Raw genomic sequence first — 14,812 nt, forward strand, 5'->3', positions numbered from 1 at the left:
TAATAATTTTTACGATGTTGCTTAAACTCATAGTGCAGTAACACAGTGTGAAGTATGTCTAATAATGTATATTTAATCGAATGGACTAAATAATTTTGTTGGATGATAAAGACAAGAAATAACACACGCTAATGCCGCATACATTCGTAATTCCGAAGCTTCGTAATTCCGAAGGTTCGGTTATTCCGAAGGTTCGTATTTCCGAAGGTTCGTAATTCCGAAGGTTCGTCAATCCGAAAACGAAATAAGGTTCGTAATTCCGAAGGTTCGTTAATCCGAAAACGAAATAAGGTTCGTAATTCCGAAGGTTCGTTAATCCGAAAACAAAATAAGGTTCGTAATTCCGAAGGTTCGTTAATCCGAAAACGAAATAAGGTTCGTTAATCCGAAAATTAAATAAGGTTCGTATTTTCGAAAATGAAAATAATTCATTTTGGTAACAAAAACGATGTTGTCATTACAAGATTACACGATATTATGCAATGATAGTAATAACGATCGATTATACATGCGTGTGTTGGGGCCAAAGCATGTATTTCATTAAGAATATAGGCGCCCTGATCAAGTATAGGCTAATTTCGATTTTATCTGAGCAATTGCTGCCTATAAGCAAATGGTTTAATTAAAGATGCAGGGGATCAAGTGTGTTGGAAGCGTGCGAGCAACCTCTAGATAATAGGATTTGTATTGGAGGGGATGTCATTTTTAATAACAGCTTCTGCTGGTGATAAAAATAAAAATAATACTAATAATGTTCCTTGTGAGATGTTGAAAGCGAATCACAAGCTCAAACTAGTAGACATTTCATGTAACAAGACGTGAAGTGAGCATTCGGAGCATTTTTTGTAATCGTGAGAAAGATGTGTATCTTTCTAAAGGGCGAGGGCGAGCTGTAATTTGTTTATATACTGACCTGGGGCCCGTTGCATGAAACTTTTTACCTGAGAAAACTCAGGTTGTTTTTACAGTTTTTGCCCTGTGCTAAAGTCAGTGGCGGAAATCAGACTAACCTTAGTTTTCATTTTTTACCAGAGTTTTCTCAGGTAAAAAGTTTTATGCAACAGGCTTCAGAAAGTGTCTTTTTAAGACTGCATTTAGTGACTCATGAATAGAATATAATATCTTACGAACTAAATAATGAGAGCGCGAACCGCAAGCTTAAAATTTGTGATATTCCAACCTGAAAACTGGACATTTCATACTTCTTTTTTGTAACCAGGAATAGAATGAGTTCCTCAATAAACAATACTTGATGCGAGCGAGAAACGTGAGCCAAATTTTTCCGATTTTCCAACCTGAAAACTGGACATTTTTATAAGCATTCTTGTAAAAAAAATAATAATAGCTGGGAGAATAGTTTTCAGAACTGAAGTGGCTTCCCTGGGTAAATAATATCTATATCAATATTATCATTCTAGGCCCACATGAAATTTCCAAAAGTTTGAGCACGTGATCCGCTCGCAACATCTCACAAGAGTTAGGATGCCCTTTTAACAGTAATTGACCAAAAAGGTGAATTTTACATCTTCAGATTTGACTTTTTCCCCCAAACCGCTTGCTCTCTACGCTCGCAGAAATGAAACGTAAATATATAACTTTAGTGATCACTTAAAAAATTGTGCTCAATTTAGTTACTACAAAACACACAACCTCTTTACACAGATGATAATCTAATGGTGAAAATATCCGTTTGCACCAAATTGCCCCTATTGGCCCCTTTTTTTGCTTTGCCCCCCCCCCAAAAAAAAAAAATACGTTCCGCCGCCATTGGTTAAAACACGCATCGTCTTCATGGCTAACTGCAAAAAGTTCTTAAAATGTCCCCTTTAGATCAGGTCGGGAGGGAGGCAGGGGGCATCAAAAATGAAATAAAAAACATGGGAATTAATATTTTCCAAAATGGGAAAGTTCCTTTTTCAAAAATAAATATGCCGTTTTTCATGTTTTTTCGAAATAAAATACTCTTTTTAAAGTATACAAGTTAAGTTAAGTTTTCAGGCTGGAATATTGAAAATTTTCTGCTTGCGCTTCGCACTCTCATTCGATTGGTGAAATATGCATCCTAAAAAAATCACTAAATGCTTTCTTTAACAGGTTCCTTTTCTGGTCAGTATGTTTAAGCTCGCGTTTTGCGCTCGTGTTAATTCTTTAGTTAGATGCACATCTTTTTAATGACAGCAGAAATCTGTTCGGATTTTTAAAAACTAATTTTCATTTTTTATTGAAATAACCTAAAGTTTTAGCTTGTGATTCACGCTCGCAACACCTCGCAATAATACCATTTTAAGAATAATTGACCACAAAAAACGTTATACAACTTCACCTTTGAATTTGTTTTACCAAACCTAAATATACATTTTGCCATAATAAGAAGTCACTTCAAAAAAGTTTTTCTCTACTTAATCACTATCAAACACACAATGACTTCAAGCAGATGATAATCTTAAGGTGAAAATATCACCAAAGTGCCCATTTTGACGTATGAGTTTCATTTTTTGGCTTTACCCCCAACGAAAATTCGTTCGGCCGCCCTTGCCTTCCCATCCTCATAATAATTGAAGGGCAAAAGTGTCCCCCTCCCCTTGCCTCTGCCTCTGCTTTCCCGGTTTTCATTTTTCGGATTAACGAACCTTATTTTGTTTTCGGATTAACGAGCCTTATTTTGTTTTCGGATTAACGAACCTTATTTCGTTTTCGGATTAACGAACCTTCGGAAAAACGAACCTTATTTCGTTTTCGGATCAACGAACCTTCGGAACAACGAACCTTTTTTCGTTTTCGGATTAACGAACCTTCGGAACAACGAACCTTATTTCGTTTTCGGATTAACGAACCTTCGGAACAACGAACCTTATTTCGTTTTCGGATTATCGAACCTTCGGAATAACGAATCGTCGGAATTACGCCACAAATGTTCGGATTAACGAACCCCTTTTCGTTTTCGGATTAACGAACATCGAGGTATTGGCAATTTACGTGTTTCGGAATTACAAACCTTCGGAATAAAGAACCTTCGGAATTACGAAGCTTCGGAATTACGAAGTGTAACCCGCTAATGCTATGTGAAGTAAAGCTCGGCTGCTGTGAACAAAAAAAAAAATCACAGGCAGACCGGTCGGGATTCGAACCCACGACCTCTATACTAGATTACTAGACCAGTGTCATATCACTGGTAGCATGTGTTACCCCTGTGGTATCGCTGGAGAGAAAAATGAGTAATCTTGTTCCTTGTCTTTAGCACGCAACAAAATATTAATTATTTCATTCGATTTGATGTCTATGTAATTTGAAATGTAGTTTGAACCCAGATCACCAAAGGCGCCCCTGTGGTCTAGTTGTTATGGCATAGATCTCGTGATCCAGAGGTCGAGAGGTGCGAATACCACCCCCCCTCCCCCGCCAGTGATTTTTTTTTCACAGCTGCCGAACTCTTTCTTCACGCAGAAGTAGCGCGTCTTACTCCTGTTGTATCGTTTAAGACAATGAATATCGTAATGTATATTTAGTTCTCAACATGTCTTTTAATACATTCCCGAATGAACCCATGTTTAAGAATATTGTCAATTCAGCAAATAATTATTCTGAACTACCCTATAACTCATAATTTGTTTCCAAACTTTTAACTCTCTTTTCGACCAGTTTTTTATTCAACCAAGGTAGCGGTACTACCAATAAAACACATATAATAACATAATTCATAACATCAATGACTAAATGACATTAAACTCCGTCTAATTCAGGGATTTAGGTATCTAGGCATGTCAATCTGACTATGCAGTGTTGGCACATCAAAATATCTGTTATACACACAGTCATGTTATAACCACATCTTATGTGTTTGATGTGAGTTCAAACGTTTTTTGTTTTGTTCTTTAATTTATTTCAGTGGCATATTTTTTCTTCGAACTCTTAATGAGGAAAACTCCTAGATCCACACCCATCTCTTACTCCTCCGTTTTTTTTTCTTTCCCTTTGCTCTCACGCCCCACCCCCCTCTTAATTTCCTTTCCTCTTTCTTCAGCGAGCTGTGCACATCAACCCAAAAGACTATTCTCGCGCCTAAAGAAACACAATCGCTGAGATATATGGTAAATATGCAATTGTACATTTAATGAAATGAAAGTATTCACAATTAAATTGTGATATGAACTTGCTAAAGATGAGCAAACTTTTAAACAAGGATATGAAAATCGCTATCAAATTAAATTTAAACCTCTCATAATTTGTGTAAGCCCCACCAATATAACATTGGTATATAGCTATTTCAGTTCAGCTTTACATTATAATGAGTAAGTCCCAAAATTATAAAGACGTGGATGATGAACATGTGTTCATTCTGCAAAGATTTTTTCTGAAAATTCATATTGATGGTAATCTTCAACAAAATAAAACCAATAGCGTATCTGTCTTTTTGTTGGTATAAAACACTTTTGTCATGATATTGCCGAAAAGTTCAGGATATCATCTGTATCATCATGTTTATTGTAGCTTTCTGATATTGCAATCACTTAATTTGTAATAATGATGACTATTATCGACTATTCAAAAATAAATAAATAATAATAATCACAAGTAAAGAGAATTGATATTAACATATCTTGTAAAAAGCTGATGAAAAACAAATGGTCGCAACTTTTTGAAATGTGATATGACGCTACTCTTTTTCCCGTCTTTTTCACATTATTGAATGTTTAGCTGTGTAAAAACCTTTCAGATAGGCTTTTAACTTCAGTTGGAACATATCAAGGACCTATTAGTCGATTTGACAGTCTCATAGGCTCAATACACCAACCTAGAAATGTTCTTTCCGATGAAGTTTTTTTCTTGATTCGTGTTCCTAAGGGGTCCTAGAACAAATTCAGCTTGGTTGCCAAAAGTTGCCGTTTGGGCAATTTTGCTAATTTGCATAAATCCAAAATGGCCGCCAGATGCCATCTTGAAAACCTAACTTTTGAACCCCTGTCCACAAAATGATGAGTAATGACTCGTTTTAGGGGTTCAGAGATGTGTAGAACTGATTTCTGTAATCACTTTTGCAATATAAGGTCATCTTCAGTTCAAATCCAAGATGGCCGCCATATGCAATCTTGAAAAATTGACTTTTGTTCCCCTTGCCCAAGAATGACGAGTAATACCTCTACTTAGGGGTTTTGGGGTGTGCAGAATCCATTTCTGCTTTCTATTTTGCAATATAATGTCATCTTCAGGTCAAATCCAAGATGGCCGCCATATGACGCCATCTTGAAATATCAATTTTTGAACCCTTTGCCCCAGAATCATGCATAATAACTCTATTCATGAGTCATTAGGTATGTTGATTCAATTCATGTAGTTATTTTGCACAAAGGATAATCTTCAGATCAAATCCAAGATGGCCGCCAACCACCATCTTGAAAAATTACTGTCTGAGGCTTACACGTATTAGAACTAATGTAAAGGGATTTCAGTAAGATACTCATTTCTTTTATTAATTCTCAAGTTTTTGTCCCAGAATCATGAATAATATCCCTCTTTTCGTGAGTTATTTGGTATGTTTATTCAATTTCTCTTCATAATTTTGCAATGTAGGATCATCTCCAGGTCAAAATAATCCAACATGACCACTAAACGCCATATTAAGAAAGAAAAACTACTTCCGAGACTATTGAACCTTGAAGAAGTGCTGTCCCTAATAAGGTTGTTGTTATGTATTGGAGCTCATGTAAGGGGATTTCAGTGAGAATGATTCATTTCTTTTAATCACTCCATTTTTAGTTTGAGGTCAAGTCATGTCTAAGATGGTCAGATGGTTGATAGATTTCGTCATTAACCGCTCACTTTAGAATTAAACCATTCAAGGTCTGGGCTATGATTTCGGGTGTTTTGATCCCTTTTTTTTCTGTGCAACCATACTTTTCCAGTGAAATGACTTTAAAGTATTATTTGAATTAAAAAGTGATTTCTCCGTATTTTTTGTTCAAAAAATTGATTTGATTATTAACTTCCTTTATAATTATTATTGGACTTTTCCTCCTTACAAGAGCCATTGACTTGGTCAGCAGGAGTGCACTCTTTAGCCTCCTGCAGAAGATAGGCTCCCCAAGACTGTTCCACGGTCAGGATTGTTCTCATTCGTGAAATGTTTTACGGAAACGATGTCGCCCCTGCCTCTCAAGAAGTGGGAGTACAAGACCTAGTCATACATAACAGCTGCCTGTCTTGTGCATGTAAGGGGTATGGACCATCCATCAGACTTTGAGACAGTCAGAAATCCTGATAGACTCAAGACACCGACTGTCCTCCAGATATGTATATCAACAGCACACACTCGTCTGGTTATGGTGGACTCCTCACCTACCTTGGACCGACTATATGTCTCTTGTCCCCTTTCACAGGACAAGCATATTCAGGATTGTAAAATCTGTCACAGTCATGGCCAAGCTCCTGCACGGAAGTAAGTCCTGGAAAACCTACGCCGACCAAGAAAAGTGGCTAAACACCTTCCATGTCAGCTGCCTCAGACGTATCATGCACGTTAAATGGCAGGACAAAGTGAAAAAAATACAGAGGCCCTTCAGCGTACTTGCTGACATCAAAAGCTTATTCTCGCTCCTTAGTCAAAGGCACCTCAGGTGGTTGGGGCATGTTTGCCCCATGAAACCTTGGCGAATCCCTTCTTGGATTCGCCAAGGTAAGGTAAGCTGTGTGATTGGTCTCACCCCATCGATAGATCACACCTCCGTTTTAAAGACACATGCAAATATGACATAAAACTTGCCGGCATATAGACACTAACACTTATGAAGGTGTAGATGATAGTCGCCATCCATTCTATGGAGAGCTACTAAGTACAGGGGTCAAGACGTCAGAAAATAATCGGAATGCTAAATTGGCAGACCAAAGGCCTAGGAGGAAGGCTAGGGCAGCATCTCTATATAAACGTGTCTCAGCGCCATCCTCCTTCATCTGTAAAAATTTGCTCTCGAGAGTGCCACTCTAGAGTGGTGCTCTATAGTCACTCTCGAAAATGTTAAGGTCTAGCGCTACACCATCGTCTTTTAAGGCGAACTGATGCCTACCAATCATTGGACACATTGATTTAGAAAAATTATATTGATAAAACACTTTCAATTGAAATAAGACCCTAAAAGCCTCTTCAGTACAAAGTTATGAATGGACCTTAAAAAATACACTCGAAATGGATAGCCCAAACCTAAAGAGGATTCATTCTAAGTTGAGCAATTAATGTTGAAATGAACTTGAGAATTAATAAAAGAAATGAGTATTCTTACTGAAATCCCTTTACATTCGTTCTAACACGTATAAGCCTCAGACAGTAATTTTTCAAGATGGCGGTTGGCGGCCATCTTGGATTTGATCTGAAGATTATCCTTTGTGCAAAATAACTACATGAATTGAATCAACATACCTAATGACTCATGAATAGAGTTATTATTCATGATTCTGGGGCAAAGGGTTCAACAATTGATATTTCAAGATGGCGTCATATGGCGGCCATCTTGGATTTGACCTGAAGATGACATTATATTGCAAAATAAAAAGCAGAAATGGATTCTGCACACCCCAAAACCCCTAAGTAGAGGTATTACTCGTCATTCTGGGGCAAGGGGAACACAGGTCAATTTTTCAAGATTGCATATGGCGGCCATCTTGGATTTGACCTAAAGATGACCTTATATTGCAAAAATGATTACAGAAATCAGTTCTACACATCTCTAAACCCCTAAAACGAGTCATTACTCATCATTTTGTGGACAGGGGTTCAAAAGTTAGGTTTTCAAGATGGCATCTGGCGGCCATTTTGGATTTATGCAAATTAGCAAAATTGCCCAAACGGCAACTTTTGGCAACCAAGCTGAATTTGTTCTAGGACCCCATAGGAACACGAATCAAGAAAAAAACTTCATCGGAAAGAACATTTCTAGGTTCGGAAAATGTCAAATCGACTATATCAACGGAGGATTCGTCTATTGTTACTGGGGTGCAGAGCATTGTCACAGCACCCTCAGTAACAATATAATCCTCCATGGCCAGGTCCATGAACATAATTGACTTGCGAAAGTGAGTATACGTTTCGGCCAGTCAACATGCCCGAAACGTCGAATCTACTCACCTGTCCCTGTTTCTAGACTCGACGTTTCGGTCAGTCAACCTGCCCGAAACGTCGAGTCTACTCACCTGCTTCTGCTTCTACTCCATTGGGTCCATTCGCCGACTCAAGCCAGCTTTATCTCACCTCCTCAAGCCTTCTACTCAAGCCTGTCTACTTCTCAGCTTTCCACTCCTTCTGGTGTACAGTCCTTTTAATGACTACACTCATATCGAAAAGAATGCTCTTCTTTCTCGCCTTTTCATTTCATCTCCATTTCTATCCACGTTTTCTATCTCAGTCCCTCCTGGACTTTACATGGTGTACCGTACATCACTTTCGCGATTGTTCATACCACCAGGCAAACCTTCAAAAGTCATATATTCAACTTTATTTCTCTTTTCCTTTCCATTTGTGGTTGAATGTTTAAGCACTGTTTACATTGCTGAGAATGGATCCCTTTTCCTCAGTTGGTAATTTGAAAACTTGATGTAATCTTTAAAGATTCGATATACATGATGAGTAATTATTGATTTTGTTTGGAGTTTTTATATCTAGTTCATACTTTGTAGTCATCGCTTATTATCTCCTCTTTAATGAATATCAAAAGCATCAAAAGCCTAAATGATACAGTTTACTTAAACTGAAATATGATTAAATTATTAAATACAAAAGAAACAGAAAATTTGAATTAGTTTGAAATAGCATTAAACCATATGAAATAAAAGGTTTTCAAGAAAGTATGTTTTCAAATTAATTTTTGTTACAACCATCCTGGTTTCTACTATATGAACAAAAATGAGTTTACAATTTCTTTTGTCAAATTTCCCTATAAGTGTATTCTCGTGAAAATAATAATTTCAGTCTGCCAACAGAGAAATAGAATATAAAGAGTGACAACCGGTCAATGTCTTATGTTAGGAAATGGGTTAGTCAAGTTAGGGGATTCTTTTCACTGGAGAGAAGGGGGCCTTGCTATGAAGCACCGAGGAATTAATATCATAAATAGCTATTATCATAATTATCATGATTATTACTCTATTTTTGTTTTCCTGTGTGTGAAGCAACAATTAATACATCGTTTACAGCATGAAATGAGAAGGAGGACGATAACGAGTACCATCCCGACGATGAAAGCGAGGACGTCGATCGAATGAAGCTGGATGAAGTTTAGCTCCAGAGCTCTCGATCTCAGATGTGATCCTCCGAATTTCAGGATGTGTTCAACCCAGAAAACAACTACATCATCCGGTTTGGTAAGAGAGTCCTTGTAGATTCCTGAATACCGTTGGACATTCTCCAGGTAGCTGAAGAATGGATAGAAGGGAAGATATATTGACAAATATAGAAAGGAAGAAAGGAAACAATATAATGTTTAATGATGGTTATGTATAGCGTGAAAAATTAATACCATGCGAATTGTGTGTTATGACCTAAGGGGTTACTAATGACCATAGTAGAAAATGATACTGATTGTATAATTTTCAATAATTTTCATCTTTCGAATAGCCATCTCGTCCAAGATATGGGTAACGTAGCTTTAGATAGTTTTAACACGGAATTGAATCAAATAGCAGTATTCTCCATAATGTAACAGAACTGGCAAATCGAATCAAGATGGATGGATTCTCTGAGCAATAGGAAGCTTTCAAAACCATCATGGTCGATATATCGAAAGAAACAAAAAATCCTTCAGTTATTGCTTATTTCATTAACAAAATAATTTTGTGTTCGTATTATTGCTATTAGACATTAAATAGAAAATACATTGTGAAGAGATATTCTTAAAAAGTATTTATATTTGATAATTGCTAATGAAATAAGATAATCATTTCAAGGTACAACATAGCTGTCAGCAAGTATTATAGTGCTAATAAAACATTCATTATTTTACCTGGGATTTGCAAGTACGTCAGTCACAGCTTCCCTGACGACATCGTAAGTGATGGCGTCTTTCTCAATCACCCTTCCCATTGATTTAGCCTCGACCCTGACAGCATTAGAAGGTTGATCAGCAAAGATCGGCATGATAACCATGGGGACACCGTGCCTGATGGCTTCATAGATGCCTGCCAACCCGCCGTGGTAGATGAGTAGCCGGGCATTGGGGTGACCTGGATATATCATTTCAGGAAACAAATGATCGGGGATTTTTCACTTAAAGGTCAAGTCCACCCCGGGATAATGTTGATTTTGATCAATAGAGAAAAATAAAACTAGCATAACGCTGAAAGCTTCATCAAAATCGGATGTAAAGTAAGAAAGTTATGACATTTTAAAGTTTCGCTTATTTTTCACAAAAGAGTGAGATGCACAACTCGGTGACGGACTCAGTGACATGCAAATGAGACAGTCGATGATGTCTATAACTCGTAATTTCCTTTTTTTTAATTGATTGAATTATACAATATTTCATTTTCTTTACAAATTTTACAATAAGTACAAACTTGACGGAACTATGTAGTATTAAACAATTCCAATTCCACATGTTTAGAGAGGAATTCATCGTTATTTCACTTGACAGTGAGGAGAAATTCTCAGATAATTAGAATATTTCATATTCCATACAATAAAATACAAAAGAAATAGTGAATGAATGAAGTCCTCAGTCTCATTTGCATACCGATCCGGATGTGCATATAATTGGTTTGTGAAAATAAGCGAAACTTTAAATTTCATAACTTTCTTATTTTACATCCGATTTTGATGAAATTTTCAGTGTTTTGCTTATTGGATTTTCTCTCCTTTTTTTCAAATCAACCCTTTGTTGGGGGTGGACTTGTCCTTTAATAATTGGCTCAACATGTATGTTCACTTTGTTTCACTTGACAAGAAGGAGAAAATTTGAATATTTCATGTTATAAAAACAAAAGAAATAGTGAGTGGGTGATGTCATCAGTCTGCCAAATTGCATACCGACCAGGATGTGCATACAACTGTTTTATGAAATTAAGCGAAACTTTAAAATGTCATAACTTTCTTATCTTACATCCGATTTTGATGAAATTTTCATCAAATTTGCTTGTCAGTTGGATGTTTCTCTTTTTTATTCAAATCAAATTTTTGTTGGGGTGGACTTGTCCTTTAATATTTTTAAAAGCTATTTCAGATGTTGGCTGAGAGCAAATTACTGAGTGAAAACACTGATGAAACTATTCATGAAATGCTCTCCTGTTGGAAGTTGATACAAATTGTTACATACGATACTCGATACTTGCGTCAGAAACTCGAGTACATTTATTCGTGTCCACCCATCATCCATCATACAATACATCTTAAGAAGACACCATTTTATTTTCTCTATCGCAAACAATACTTCCAGAAAAAGTGAAAGTGAAGAAGTTGATTTTTTAAATCTTGTACTGGATAACTAAATAAAATGTTACGTACCCAATAAATCATTTTGTGGCATCCATTTGACCAGCATAGTGTTGTTACCAAGGTTTCGAGGGCGTGGTCCGGTATATCGCCAGATTACTCTCTGTGGAAGCTCGCTGAAGACTCTCGCAAAAGCCTCTGTCATCTCCGGCTTTGGAAGTTCACTAAAATGTGTACCCTGGTAAGAGGAAAACCATCATTCAGTCATTACATCAACTGCTGTAATGACATATGCATATATTTGGGTATCCACGGATATCTCTTGAAATTGAGGTATATCGGTATTACATGACTTTCTGCTTTTAAGACGAACATGTGGAAAATCATACATTCTTTTTTTCTATAAGAAAACCAACCAATTTATTTCTGTAACAAGTTTAAAACATCTCACAGTTCTTGCTGTTTTTTGGAACAAAAATGCTTCAACGCATTGTGTAAACATTTTTTACCGCTTGATTTTGATTTCATGTCGTTTATTAATTTGTAATCATTAAGGGCATCTTTATCATATTTATTGTAATGTTAGCACTTAAAGTTCCAGTGCTTTAAATTTCATTTTTTAGTAAACATCTTGATATATAATTTTACTTACCAGTGAAAATATGATGAAACCGTGATCGCCAGATCCATCAACAAAATCTACGTACTCCTTTGAGAAGAAAAGAGCCGCGTGAGGGGAAAAATAAACATAAAGGAAGTGAAAAAGAAGATCAAATGACAGTTTCACAGTTATGGGTCAACAGGGGTAAGATATTGATTTTGATAGACCATTATTATGATGTCAATATCACCATAATAACTTTCATTAATGGCGAAACATTGTATGCACTATACGACATCACATAACCCTTTTTCATAACATTGGTAAGCGCTATCATACAGGATTTTACCCTTTATGATTTGAAACAGAGTTCGTGGTATGTCATAGATGTGAATCTTAATGAAAAGGCTACTGTCGATCTTTCAGGGCAAATAAACGTTCTAGGATTTATATGCACTTGCGTTTCGCAACTCCACATCTTCATAATGCCAAACCACATAAACTGAACATTTCCATACTCGCAGCATGGTATTTGATTGTTTCAACTGTATTTGGGGAGATCTGGCGGAACTTATCTCGTTGTATAACTTACCTTTGGCAAGGATTTCAAGGGGGAATCCGTAAGGCCTTTCAATTCGATCCAGTTCGGCGTGGTAGGTCTAGGAAAATCAAATGCAAAACTCGTCATGCACATCCACAACTCTGCTCCACCTAGGATATCTTGAATGCTTTGACCGGGTGCGATACCATGTTTCTCCTTCACCTCGTTCAAAGCGCCAAAGTGGGACCATCCCAGTAAGCTTGCTATCACGTGATGCTCAAAGAAGCTGCCAACCCGCTCCAGAAAGGACATCTTGTCAGAGAAAGGGAAGAAACCGAATGGCACATACGACGACGGCGTTGGCACACCGTAGGTGTGTTCGTTGAACAGTGGATATCTTGTCCCGGTGGTCACAGCTATGAAGGGTATACCGAGGTAACTACTTAGCATCGCATCACACCCGTCGAAGGAATCGCCTATGAGGATGTCAAATGAAGATTCCTTAAGGACGGAGAGCGTCGCAGAGTCATCAAATAGGCTCTGACACCCGATCCGCATGACGGAGAAAATCATCCCCATGATATTGAGTTTCTTCTTCAGGTCAGACTCGAAAGCAAGACCGATGAATTCTCGTTCAAGGTTCTCCAGGTCTGGCAATTCGGGTGGTAACTTGAATTGGTACTGGACGGCCTTGTCGTATGTATCCTCATGGAAACCCTTGGTCCCAACTGTGGAGCTTGTGAGGATTGTCACATTATGGCTACCTTTGGTTAGTGCTCCTCCTATGGCTGACATCCCTTTCGCATGACTGCTCTCTCCTGGAACAAGCAGTGATATGAGGATCTTGGCCCCAGTGGCCAAAGAAATGACATCGATAAAGACGATGAAGAGGGTGAGGAAACAACAGATCTCCATCACACCAACGATTTCTCCGCAACCTACGGTATCTATTATTTGATCGGATTCATCCAGGGGTGTGTCAGCAGTGCAACTGCTCTAGATTTACATTGAAATTACCTGTAAAAGTAGAGGTTTGAACTTTGAATGTCGACTGTTCAGTGGATGCGACGAGTTTATAAAGGATGTTAGAAAACTAACACGTACGCTTGTAATACAGAATAGGCATAGGCTAACATTGATCACTATGACTGTTTAAAAGATCTGAGCCGCAAGGTCCAACTTATTTTCACATTGTCCACTAGCGTATCCAGAAATAACAATGACAAGGAAATGCATGGGCCCATGCACAAGCATAATAGAGTCACAATCGTCCCCAGACAATATGGGCCCACGAAATGCTTTGTCGGATCTGATGCTGGATCGGATTCATCCAGGGGTGTGTCAGTGTCTGTGATTATGAGACAAAAACGAAGCCCAGGATAAAAAAAACGCGTTCGAAAATCATTAATAAGTGCTTCAAAACAAATGTAATATAAAGTGACAAGAAACACCATCTAAATCCTATCACATAATATGTGTCCTATCATGGACATACTACTTTGGCAGAGTAGACAGGTAGAAGGTCCATGGTTCTATTAATATAACGACTCGAAATATGAAATTGTGGTTTGGGTTGTCTTCCTCTTTTTTTTAAAGTTCTGATACGTGTGCTGATACACATGTTTCATCTTGGTCTGATATTTTTTTCGAAAAGGTAGTGTATGCCATGGCCTGGGTAGCAGGGGTTCTGAATCTAATCCAGAGTGGTGGGGGATGTCGCGCCCCACACCCCTTTAGCGACGGCCCTGCATGCAACCCGTACCACAATTCATAGTCAATAATAATTTCCCCTGCCATCCGTTCAACGCTTACACAATAAACGATAGGCCTATTGGATTCCAAGCGTCGCTCCGATCAGACTGTGACTTGTATATTCATACCCAATTGAAAAGCACAGGTCGAATTTTGCATTGACCATGAGGCAAATGTTAAGAAATGCAGTTACTATGAATGAAAAAATAAGAAGATTGGTTATATACTTACTCTACACACCACCTTTCAAAAGCACGTGCAATACAAGAACTTCGATCAGAGTTGACTAACAGGTCCAGTACATAGGTTATATTTATCCATCGTTTGTTATTTACCCGATAATCTATACCCGTGTGCTCTTTCGTCTGGACTCCCTTTCTGAACTATTGTACCGAGCAGGATCACAATAACATTTGAGCCCACTTTATTCATCAATTGATCAATATGAGACAGAGAGAGAGAGCGAGCGATCGCCCGATAGGCAGACGAACTTTGTCACTATTCATACCGG

General features: G+C 37.7%; 1 protein-coding gene across 2 annotated transcripts; it reads right to left on the reverse strand.

Moving 5' to 3' along the window:
• Nucleotides 1-8,348: 8,348 nt before the first annotated feature.
• Nucleotides 8,349-14,723, reverse strand: LOC121408617 (UDP-glucuronosyltransferase 1-6-like). Of its 2 annotated transcripts, XM_041600147.1 has the most exons (6): nt 14,533-14,723; nt 12,601-13,566; nt 12,060-12,116; nt 11,480-11,645; nt 9,984-10,203; nt 8,349-9,396 (listed from the first exon to the last, which is right to left on the reverse strand). In XM_041600147.1, the coding sequence occupies exons 2-6, from the start codon at nt 13,462-13,464 to the stop codon at nt 9,123-9,125; spliced, it is 1,581 nt and encodes a 526-aa protein (XP_041456081.1). In that variant the 5' UTR covers nt 13,465-13,566; nt 14,533-14,723; the 3' UTR covers nt 8,349-9,122. The 2 variants fall into 2 exon arrangements, with proteins under 2 accessions (XP_041456081.1, XP_041456082.1); XM_041600148.1 differs by lacking the exon at nt 14,533-14,723 and having other exon boundaries at nt 12,601-13,745.
• Between the last annotated feature and the right edge of the window lie 89 nt (nt 14,724-14,812).

The sequence above is a fragment of the Lytechinus variegatus genome, chromosome 2 (genome assembly GCF_018143015.1).
Source record: "Lytechinus variegatus isolate NC3 chromosome 2, Lvar_3.0, whole genome shotgun sequence".
In the NCBI taxonomy this organism is placed as follows: domain Eukaryota; kingdom Metazoa; phylum Echinodermata; class Echinoidea; order Temnopleuroida; family Toxopneustidae; genus Lytechinus; species Lytechinus variegatus.

Coding starts and splice junctions, on each gene's coding strand:
- LOC121408617 (XM_041600147.1), bottom strand. CDS start 13,464: ATGGAGATCTGTTGTTTCCTCACCCTCTTCATCGTCTTTATCGATGTC. Junction 12,117..12,600: donor CCTTGAAATCCTTGCCAAAG/GTAAGTTATACA, acceptor TTCTTCTCAAAG/GAGTACGTAGATTTTGTTGA. Junction 10,204..11,479: donor GCCACAAAATGATTTATTGG/GTACGTAACATT, acceptor TGATATATCCAG/GTCACCCCAATGCCCGGCTA.